This window comes from Lipotes vexillifer, unplaced genomic scaffold (genome assembly GCF_000442215.2).
Source record: "Lipotes vexillifer unplaced genomic scaffold, Lipotes_vexillifer_v1.1 scaffold371, whole genome shotgun sequence".
Taxonomy (NCBI): domain Eukaryota; kingdom Metazoa; phylum Chordata; class Mammalia; order Artiodactyla; family Lipotidae; genus Lipotes; species Lipotes vexillifer.
The window spans coordinates 2,043,614-2,053,366 of NW_006786304.1; the positions used below are offsets into that span (position 1 = coordinate 2,043,614).

The 9,753-nt window shown below is 58.6% G+C and overlaps 2 protein-coding genes across 3 annotated transcripts in view; both read right to left on the reverse strand.

The window, feature by feature from the left end:
- Positions 1 to 1,334: 1,334 nt before the first annotated feature.
- APOE (apolipoprotein E) lies at positions 1,335 to 3,201 on the reverse strand. Its single transcript, XM_007458551.1, has 3 exons — positions 3,141 to 3,201; positions 2,467 to 2,656; positions 1,335 to 2,189 (listed from the first exon to the last, which is right to left on the reverse strand). The coding sequence occupies exons 1-3, from the start codon at positions 3,181 to 3,183 to the stop codon at positions 1,472 to 1,474; spliced, it is 951 nt and encodes a 316-aa protein (XP_007458613.1). The 5' UTR covers positions 3,184 to 3,201; the 3' UTR covers positions 1,335 to 1,471.
- A 2,697-nt stretch (positions 3,202 to 5,898) lies between these two features.
- TOMM40 (translocase of outer mitochondrial membrane 40) overlaps positions 5,899 to 9,753 on the reverse strand; it is an 11,680-nt gene continuing 7,825 nt past the window's right edge. For both annotated transcript variants that reach the window (XM_007458553.1, XM_007458552.1), the window contains 4 exons: positions 8,235 to 8,357; positions 8,006 to 8,082; positions 7,782 to 7,884; positions 5,899 to 6,510 (listed from right to left, as the gene is read on the reverse strand). In XM_007458553.1, the coding sequence (XP_007458615.1) occupies positions 6,371 to 6,510; positions 7,782 to 7,884; positions 8,006 to 8,082; positions 8,235 to 8,357 (443 nt within the window). In that variant the 3' untranslated portion in view covers positions 5,899 to 6,370. The remainder of the gene's footprint in view (positions 6,511 to 7,781; positions 7,885 to 8,005; positions 8,083 to 8,234; positions 8,358 to 9,753) is intronic.

Genomic DNA, 9,753 nt, shown 5'->3' on the forward strand with positions numbered 1-9,753 from the left:
AGGACCTTGGTAAGACATGGGTGAGGATATCAGCTAAGGATAATGTCAGGACTTTGGGCGGGGGGGGGTGCTGATTCCACAAGGGCAAGCGAGGCAGCTTGGGCGAAGCTCGGAGTGCAGAGTGTGTTGGAGCCAAAGCAGGCAGAGGTCGGCCTGGGAGATACAAGTCCTGGCCCGTCCCTGTGATGGGAACCTTGTCCTGTTCCTCGGAGAACTGAGGACGTGAGAGGGGAGAGCGCCTGGCATCTCCAGGCTCCAGCCACGCTTCTCTGTGTGTCAATTTCCAACTGGATTGTCCAGCCCTAAACGCCAAGGGGCCTGCTGCAGACCCTGGCAGAGTGTGCCTCTCTCGGCAGCCTGAACCCGGCAGCCTGAACCCAGCACCCAGTAGGCTCGTCAGGGTAGACCAGAGGCTAACCAACCAGCTGGAGGAGAGAAGGAACAAGAATGAGGGGAGAAAGACAGAGGGTCCACATGCAACAAGACAGAGGGTCCACATGCAACAAAATGGTGGCGAGGACAAACCCGGATGAAGAAGGGAAAAAAGAAATAAGCAGGGCCAGGGGCAGGGAAACTGGAGGAGGGAGAGATAAAAGATAAGAGGTGGAGGAAAAGCGGAAGCCAGAAAAACAGAGCCTCTCTGGGACAGCAGGACGGAGACAAAGCCCAGGAGACGGAAGAAAGCCGAATTAGATTAGACAGGAGGGAGAATGAGAGTGGGGAAAAAAAAAAAATAGTGAAAATGGCTCACAATTAATGACAGCGATCTTAGGTCTTTTGAGTCACAAGGCTATGAAGCAGGTATTGGGAAGCTGGGCCACTGGAGGCTCAGAGAGGTTGCTTTTTAATTTTAAAAATATTAATTAATTAATTAATTTTATTTTGGGCTGGTCTTCGTTGACGCACGTGGGAGATCCCACTGTGGAGCATGGGGCTCAGTTGCCCCACGGGCATGTGGGATCTTAGTTCCCCGACCAGGGATCGAACCCGCATCCCCTTAACCACCGGACCGCCAGGGAAATCCCTCAGAGACGTTGCTTTCTTGCCCACAGTAGTCAGGGGCAACCGTAGGGTTTAACCCACCGGTGGATTGGTTCCAGAACCACGTCTCAGAGACAGAAGGGTAAGAGAGGCAGGGAAGAGAGTGAGCAGGGATGGAAGAAGAAAGGAGACTCAGAAAGGGGCAGAAGGAAGCAAAGACAGACTTCGAAGAGACAAAGAAACAGACACACACAGGCAGAGGGGGCAGGACGGAGCGCTGCGTGGCCGGTGTGGGGAAGGAACGAGAAACTGAGGCTTGAGCTGTGAGAAATCACACACGGACGCCCAGCAGCTGCCGTGAAGCTTGATGAAACTTTATTAAGCTAGGGCCCACCGGGAGGACAGCTGGGGCAGGGACAGGGCCTCCTGTAGGCTGGGGGGACGTGGGGCCAGCGCAGGAGTGGGGCCTCCCAGGGGGATGCGCGGGCACTCAGTGATTCTCGCTGGGCGCAGAGGTGGAGCTGGTGGCCATAGCCAACTGCACCTTCTCCACCAGCCCAGCCCACTGGCGCTGCATGTCTTCCACCAGGGGCTCGAACCAGCTCTTGAGGCGGGCCTGGAAGGCCTCCGCCTGCAGGCGCATCTGGCTGCCCTGCTCCTCCACCTTGGCGCGCACCTCCTCCAGCTGCTCGCGCATCTCCTCCAGGTGGTCCCGGGCCTGGGTGCCCATCTCCTCCACCCGCCCGCGCAGTTTCTGGTGCCAGGCCTCGGCGCGCTCCCTCAGCGTCTGGCTGGCCAGGGTTCCCACGGTGGCAGCCCGCGCTCGGCCCTGCTCCACCAGGGGCCCGAGGCGCTCGCGGATGGCGCTCACGCTGCGCTCTGAGCCCTCGAGCGCCCCCGCGCGGTACACGGCCAGGCGCTTCTGCAGGTCCTCGGCGTCGCGGAGCAGCCGTTTGCGCAGCTTGCGCAGGTGGGAGGCCAGGCGGCCACGCAGCTCGTCGGTGGTCTGGCCCATCATGGCCTGCACCTCGCTGCGGTACTGCGCCAGGCGACTGCGCACGTCCTCCATGTCAGAGGCCAGCCGGGCCTGCGCTGCCTGCAGCTCCTTGGACACACGGGCCTGCGTTTCCTGGGCTATGGGGGCCAGCTGCCCCTCCAGCTCCTCCCTATAGGCCTTTACCTCCTTCATGGTCTCGTCCATCAGCACCCTAAGGGGCGAGAAGGAGGGAGCATGGGCGTGAAGAGAGAGAAACAGGGATCCTGAGCTAGAGTGATGGAGCGAGAGACGGAGAGGAAGGGTCGAAAAACAGAATCAGAGAGAGGTAAAGCCAGGAGCTAAAAAGGGAAAGAAAGCAAGAAGTGAAGAGAGATCCAGACCACCAAGAGTTGGTGAGGGGGACAGAAAGAAACCCAGACCACTGGAGGCTGAGGGTCAAGAACGCACTGCCCACCAGGAGGGTCAGGGGCCAGGGCAGGGGCACTCACGTCAGTTCCTGAATGACCTGGGTGCTGAGCAGTTCCTCCTGCACCTGGTCAGACAATGTCTGCACCCAGCGCAGGTAATCCCAGAAGCGGCCCAGCGCCTGCTCCCAGGGCTGGCTGTCCTGCCACCCGGGCCACTCCTGCCCCAGCTGCACCTCGGGCTCCGGCTCTGGCTCCACTTCTGCCTGGCAACCTGCACGGAGCAAATTCACAGCAGTCAGGGTCCTCCTCTGTCCCCTCCAGGCACACAGTACCTGGTACAGAGTAGGTGCTCCACAAAGACTGGTGGGCTTCATCAGAGCACTGGTGGGCAGGGAGGAGGTAGAGGGACACCCAGCTTGTTTTAATCACTTGGCAAGCATTGATTGTGCGTTCCATGCACCACCATGCTGGAGTGATGGAGAATAAAACTAATCACAGCTGACACTTAACTACTGCTCACTACCTGCCTGACAGCAATGGATTAGAAACTGTTACAACTCTCATTTTAAGGATGGGGAAACTGAGGCTCAGAGCGAATAAAACAGCTGCTCAGAACGAATGAATGTCAGAGAGACCTCAGACCTGGGGAGACAGACCAGCCAAAGAGGGGACCCAGGGACGGGAAGAGGGCAAGGGGTACAGCTGAGGGTGGGAGGGGGAGGGGCAAGGAACCTAAGCAAACCCCGCCCCCATACCTGCCAGGAGCGTGATCACCAAGGCGACCCACAGAACCTTCATTTTCTGGCTTGCGATTGGCCAACCTGGGGGAGGAAGACATTGTCACTCAACAGCAGTGGGGACTCCTCCCACTCAGAGCCCCACCCCATCAGGTCTCGGCCCTCAAAGCCTTGCACCCCATATCTGCATCAGCCTAATCCAATCACAAATCGTTACGAAGCGGCCCGGCCCCTTCATTGTCTATTTAATTCCCTCATTGTCTCCTCCTATCTCCCCATCCTCAGGTGGTCTCTGCCAAAAATTCTATCCCTCTCTCCCGGGGTTCAAGTTCCACTCACCCCACCCTCCCCTCCACCCCGGAGTTCCCTGTGAGCCCCAACTGGACTTTCTAAGTTCCAACCTCGCATTCCTCACTGTACCTTCACATTCTAAGCTCCAACTTCACATCTAAACGGTATCTCCCACATATTCGCTAATTTAATCCTCATTTAAAAGTCCTTCAACCGACGCTCTAGCTACCCTGCCGACACCTCCGGTCGCCGCCGCCCCTGCGCCTCCCACTAACGGAGATCTTAGGATGATGGGGGCACCCAGTAGGTGCTCAATAAACGAAAGTGACAATTGGTGGGCTCTTGCTATGGCTCGTCTGGTTTTCCTACAGGTCCAGCTGCTCCCCTGACCCCACCTTCCAGCCCAGACGGGATGCCCCTGCTGCCCACCCTCCTTCTAGGTCCAGTCCCCTGCCTCTGGCCTCATCCCCTGCTCCTGCTTCTGTCCTGGCCCAGGCGTAGGACCGCCACCTCCTCCTCCCCCCTGCACCCCCAGCCCATCCCCCACAGAAGCCCTGAGCTGGACTTTGTGCCCCCAGTTCTGCTTCTCACCCGTTCCTGGGGAATGGTGTCCTTAGCTTCCTCCGGGGCTGAGTAGAAGTCAGGGATCCCAGGTTCACCCAGTTATAGGGCTCCCCTGCCCCGCCCACCCCTCCAGATCTAGGGCAAGCTGGGCCAGCCCGTCAGGTCACGGGGTGGGCTCTCCTCCCCCTTCACACACAGCAGGGAGGCGGGGGGAGGCGGGGCTTGGAGGCTAGCAGCTCCCACTCCCAGCCTCCATGAAGAGATGACATCTCGCCCAGTAACTCAGGCGCCTTCCTCCATTCTGGTGGGTGGGTGAGTTGGGGGCGGGGTGCTGGGCACGGAAGGGGAAGCAGGCAGCTGCCCAGAACACCCATTCCCTGTCCCTCTCTTTTCCAGCAGATGGATGAATAGAATTTGAGGAAAGGGCTGGGGGCCCAAAATCCTGGGTCCAAGGAAGGGGCGGGGCTGCGGTCTGGGATTTCTGGGTTGGGGGAGAAAGGGAGCTGGAGGCCCAGACAGAAATGGGATGGGAGTTTTGAGGACAGTGTAAGGCATCTGCTAAAAGCCCAGGCTTTGAGAGTGAAACCTGGGTTTTAACCCTAGCTCCCTCTTGGGCTGTGACCTTGGGCTCAGGTGAATGCCTCTCTGAGTCCCCTTCCCCATTTGTGACTTGGAAATCCAGCATTTCTCCCCAACACAAGCATCGTTGATTCCAGGAATCGCCTGCATGTTGTACCTTCCTCAGGGCTTGAAGCATTCGTGTTGCCTGGTTAGGACTGTGGACTCCGGAACCAAACTGTCCGGGCCTGAATCCAGGCTCTGCCGGTTGCCATCTGTGTGACCTTGAGCAAATGACCTAGCCTCTCTGAACATCCAGTTTCTTGGTCCACAAAACCGGGAAAACAGTTGCACCTAACACCTAACACTTCATCGCTCGGCGAAGCAACAGGCTACTGAGAGCAGTTCCTGGCAAACAGCAGGCCCTGAGTTGGAGTTAACTTCTGTGATGGGCCACAGTGGGCAGTTACTGTCCCCTCCCTCCTTAGCACCTGTGTGACATGAACACCAGCTGTTACACAGATGGGAAACAGAATTGAGACGAGATTCAGGATTGAGGTGGATGGTAAAGCCACACTGGACGAACTGGAGGAGCTGGGATTCACTCCTGGTCCTTTGAGGGGGTGGGAACATTGGACGCCATGGGGTCAGGGGAGGCTGGATGCCTGGTCCCAGGAAGGGAGCCCCAGTGCCAGCCAGGCCCGGGCCTGTTTGCTTGGGGCTCAGCTGGCGCTGGCAGGGAGCCGGCGGGGTGGTCTCTGGGCCCTGACGGCTCATCACGGGCCAGGTCAGCGGCCTCCCTCCCCAGTGTGTGTGAGAGGCGGGGTTTCGGCTCCTCCGTCGGGCGAGGGCTCAGGGGTGTTGGTCTGCCTGGAGCAGGAGTGACCGACTCTGAACTCTCTCCATCCGGGCACTTGAATTCTTCCTGAAGCTTCTCGGAAGCTCTGACCTTCCCATCAGAAAGTCCTCACACCCCTTGGTGCCCTGCCCCTTTGGGAACCTGGAAAGACCCGGAGTCCCAGCTCGCCACCCCCACCCCTGCACCCAGAGACAGCCTCACCTCTGTTGCTTCAGTTCACAGGGACAAAGTCCTCTGCAGCCATGCTGGCCAGGCCAAGCTGAGTGACCATAAGACCATGCCCTCCTGGGGAGGGAAGGCCTGTGATGCCCCTGTAGGGAAGGTCACAGGGAGGCTGTGTGATCCTTGGCCAGGCCCCTCCCCTCTCTGGTCTGGGCTCTGGCCAGGGATCCGGCTTGATTCCCTTGGCCCCTGCCAGTCACCGTAGGAGGTCAGACCAAATGAACAGTCCAAATGGACCACAGACACGTGGAGGAAAACAGATGCCTCCCATTTCTTTTTTTTCCATGTATATTTTTTGTAGGTTTTTTTTTTTTTTTTGTAAAATGTCCCAGTTCTTCCATAACTTATAAACATGATTTATACCGAAGGGTGGATGGGAAAGCGGGCAGGGTGGAGTGACAGGGGATGGGGAAGCTCCTCTTCTTGCTGCCCCCTGGGGGCTGGGCCTAGGGCCCTCTGGGGCACGGGGACACCCCAACACCTCCCTGAGGTTGTCTGGCCGCCTCTGCCCCTGGTGCTCAGAATCCCGCGCGCCCCTAGATTCCAGAATCCCTTCCTGGACCCCAGGCCCACCGGCACGCCGCCCCTGGTACTCCGAATCCTGACGCGCCTGTGGTTCCAGGAGCCCCCCGCCGGCTGCGGGGGTGATGGGTCCCCTCCTTTCCGCTGCCCCCCTGACCCCCGAGGAGGAGGGAAGGGAGGGGGAGGGGGATCTGAAGGAGGAAGGGCGTGGAAGGCAGGGGCCAGGAGGGGCTCAGCCAATGGTGAGGCCAAAGCCGCACTGGAACTTGCTCTTTCGGTGGTTCAGGAAGGCCCCGAGGGCCAGCGTCAGGGGCAGGGGTGGGAGCCTCTTCTCCAGCGTGGCGCCCACGACCCAGTTGCTGTCCACGGAACCTATGCGAGAGCAACCGTGCTAAGAGCCTTGCGCTGGCTTCTTGCCCCATCCCCGCCAGCTGCCCTCCGGCCCACCTGAGATACCACCGGCCAGACCACTGACTGTGCCGCTCCCGCCACCCGAGACCTCTTCACGCCCTCCAAGTACTGCAGCTCCGAGCTCAGTGACCCCTCCCCTCCGGGAAGCCCTCTGCCACCCCATGGGCCCCGTCATCCCAGTCCTGCCCACACCAGGTCGCTGCTCTCTGGGGATGGGTCTGTCCCTCCCACTGTGAGCCCCGGGGCTTGGGAGGTGGAGGTGGGAGAAGGGGCCTGGTCACTGCTGTGTCCCCAGCATCCTTGGCACGAGGCCGGGCACAGAGCAGGTGCTGAGCATCTGCTGAATGAAAGACTGAAATCTCTAACTCTACTCAATACTCTGTAATGGCCTATACGGGAAAAAAGTCTAAAAAAAAAAAAGCGGAGATAGGTATACATATGGCTGATTGACTTTGCTGTACAGCAGAAACACAACATTGTAAATCAACTATACTCCAATAAAAGTTTTTTTTAAAAAAGTGAGAAAGACTGAAATCTCCTCCAGGGCCTGTGCCCCAGGACCTGACAGGTGTGCAAGTACCTGGTGCGGTCCCCACAGGGTGAAGCCTGAGAACTCACTGAACAGGAGCAGAGAAGCTGAAGCGCTGCTGCCCAAACCCAGCCTCTGACCCCGGCTGCCTGCGGAGCAAGGGCTCGAGAGGTGGGCAGGGAAGGCGGGCTTCAGAAGCAAAAAAAAATAAAAATAAAAAATAACAACAATAAAAACCCCCAAACCCAGTCCCTGGCCCTCCCGGCTGCCTTCGGAAACCCTGACCCAGGCCCACGGAAGCAGCCTTTCCAGGGCTCTCTCCACACATCCCAAACCTGAGAGCCACTGAGGCCCAAGAAGAAACTTAAGACTAGAGTCGGTCGGCCTCGGGGAAGGTTCCGGATCTGGCTGTGACTGGGCAGCCTCCCTAACGTGAGACTGTGGGGTCGGCCGGCTGTGCTCCAAGTTGCCTTCCACTCATGAGAAAAAGAAAAGTGAGGGCCGTGTGCGCAGACTGGGAGAGGGCCACTCGCGGGGTGGTAGGTGCAAAGCTCAGGGCCCAGGCACCCATCCACCCTCTCAACTAGCGTTCCTGGGCAACCTGGGGGCCCAGCACACTGCCCTCTACCATCTCCCCTGGCCAGTATACCCACTCAGAGGCACCTCTTGCCTGTTTCCTACACAGGGAAATGGAGGCCTGTACCTTTGAAGAGGAGGTTGGCCTTGGGCAGATCCAGCTGGTACCCGAAGGAGACACTTGTGTCCTGCATCCTTGTGCTGGCCTCGAACTCCACACCCACCTGCAGCTGGAGGGGCCAGGGCGACACACACGGGTCAGCCTCCCAGGCTGAACTCTCAGGCATGCCAGCCCCGGGCACCCCACACCCAGCACGTGTGCCTGCGCGGCCAGTCCCTGGATCAGCTCACCTGGTCACTGGCTTTGTGGTAGTATGTTGCATGCATGCCCGCCTGACCCAACGTGACTGTCGCCAACCAGTTGTTCACTGTGAGAGAGCAGGGTGGGGGGCGGGGCAGGTTACCAAGGGGGCTTGGCATCTGGGAACCCAGGTTTCCCCCCATCTCCCTCAGAGCCAGGAGTCCAGGGCCCCAGGCTCCTCCTCCCTCAGACCCAGGAGTCCAGGGTCCCCAGGCTCACATGTGTATTTCCCAGCTAGTGACATAACAGTGCCCTCCTCCCCAGGCCGCCGGTGGTAGACCAGCTCTCCGCCCAGGGCCAGACACGGCGTGATGCTCTGGAGGTAGTGGGCCACGAGGATTCCTGCAGGTGAGATGGTAAGGTATTACTTCTGGGCTCGGTGGTTAGTTTCTGCCCAGCTGGACTCCCGCTCCCTCGGGCCTCCCACTCGGGCTCTTTTTAAAAATTAATTAATTAACTAATTTATTTATTTTTGGCTGCATTGGGTCTTTGTTGCTGCACGCGGGCTTTCTCTAGTTGCAGCAAGCGGGGGCTACTCTTCGTTGCAGTGCGTGGGCTTCCATGCACGGGCTCTAGAGTGCAGGAAGCCCTGCGGGCTCTAAAGCGCAGGCTCAGTAGTTGTGGCGCACGGGCTTAGTTGCTCCGCGGCATGTGGGATCTTCCCGAACCAGGGATCGAACCCACGTCCCCTGCATTGGCAGGCGAATTCTTAACCACTGCGCCAGCGGGGAAGCCCCAACTCGGGCTCCTTGCTCAAGCAGTTCGCAGGGCTCTGAGGTCAGCCTCTCAGGCCCCCTGGGACCTCATCTACTCTGCATTGATTTGTATCCATTTACAGAGGAAGCCACAGAGGCTGAGGGGGTAAGTCACTTCCGCATGGTCACAAGATGCATCAGGGGCAGAATCCAGGCCTCCCCGAACCCTGAGCCCAGGCTCTGAGACACTATGTGCCATGAGCAGTAGGAAGGATACAGCTGGTAAGAGCACACCTCGGGGGGCCAGACAGCCTGGGTTCAAATCCCAGCCTCACCACTTGCCGGTAGAGTAACCGCGGGCCACTGGCCTCACTTTGCTGTGAACGGGACACCCCATGAGGTTGTGAGAAGGAGTGGAGGGCTGGATGCAGGTGCGGTGCACAGGGCGTGTGTGGCACACAGCCAGCACCCGGCAATTAGGAAGACGGGCCCTGCTACCTCTGTCCCTCGGCAGGAGGGATGGCTCTGACTGAGGCCGCCTGAGTGTCTGTTAACCCGTGACTCCACCACTGGGCTGAATTCCTTGAGCCCAGGGACTCATTCGTGTCTGTCTCTGAAAGCCCAGGAGAGGAGACGCCACAGATGTAACCTCTGTGGAGAGGAAAAGCCAGGGAGGAAGAGAGAGTGACTGGGGGTGTTGCAGAGGGAGTGGTGACAGAGAAAAAGAAAACGAGACACATCTCTGTAGAGACAGGGAAACAAGCAGAAACAGACAGATGGGGATTTCCCCGGTGGTCCAGTGCTTAAGAATCCGCCTTCCAATGCAGAGGATGCCAGTTCGATCCTTGGTCAGGGAACTAACATCCCACATGCTGCGGGCTGCGGGGCAACTAAGCCCGTGCACTCTGGAGCCCGCGCGCCACAAGCCGCAACTAGAGAGAAGCCTGCGTGCCGCAACGAAAGGTCCAGCGCACCGCCATGAAGACCCAAAGCAGCCAAATAAATAAATAAATATTTAAAAAAAAAAAAAAAAAAAAAAAAAA

Excerpts from the sequence above, each read along its gene's own strand:
- APOE (XM_007458551.1), bottom strand. The coding sequence starts at position 3,183 with ATGAAGGTTCTGTGGGTCGCCTTGGTGATCACGCTCCTGGCAG. Across the intron at positions 2,657-3,140 it reads GGTGATCACGCTCCTGGCAG|GTTGCCAGGCAGAAGTGGAG; the intron begins GTATGGGGGCGG and ends TGCTCCGTGCAG. Across the intron at positions 2,190-2,466 it reads CAGGTCATTCAGGAACTGAC|GGTGCTGATGGACGAGACCA; the intron begins GTGAGTGCCCCT and ends CTCGCCCCTTAG.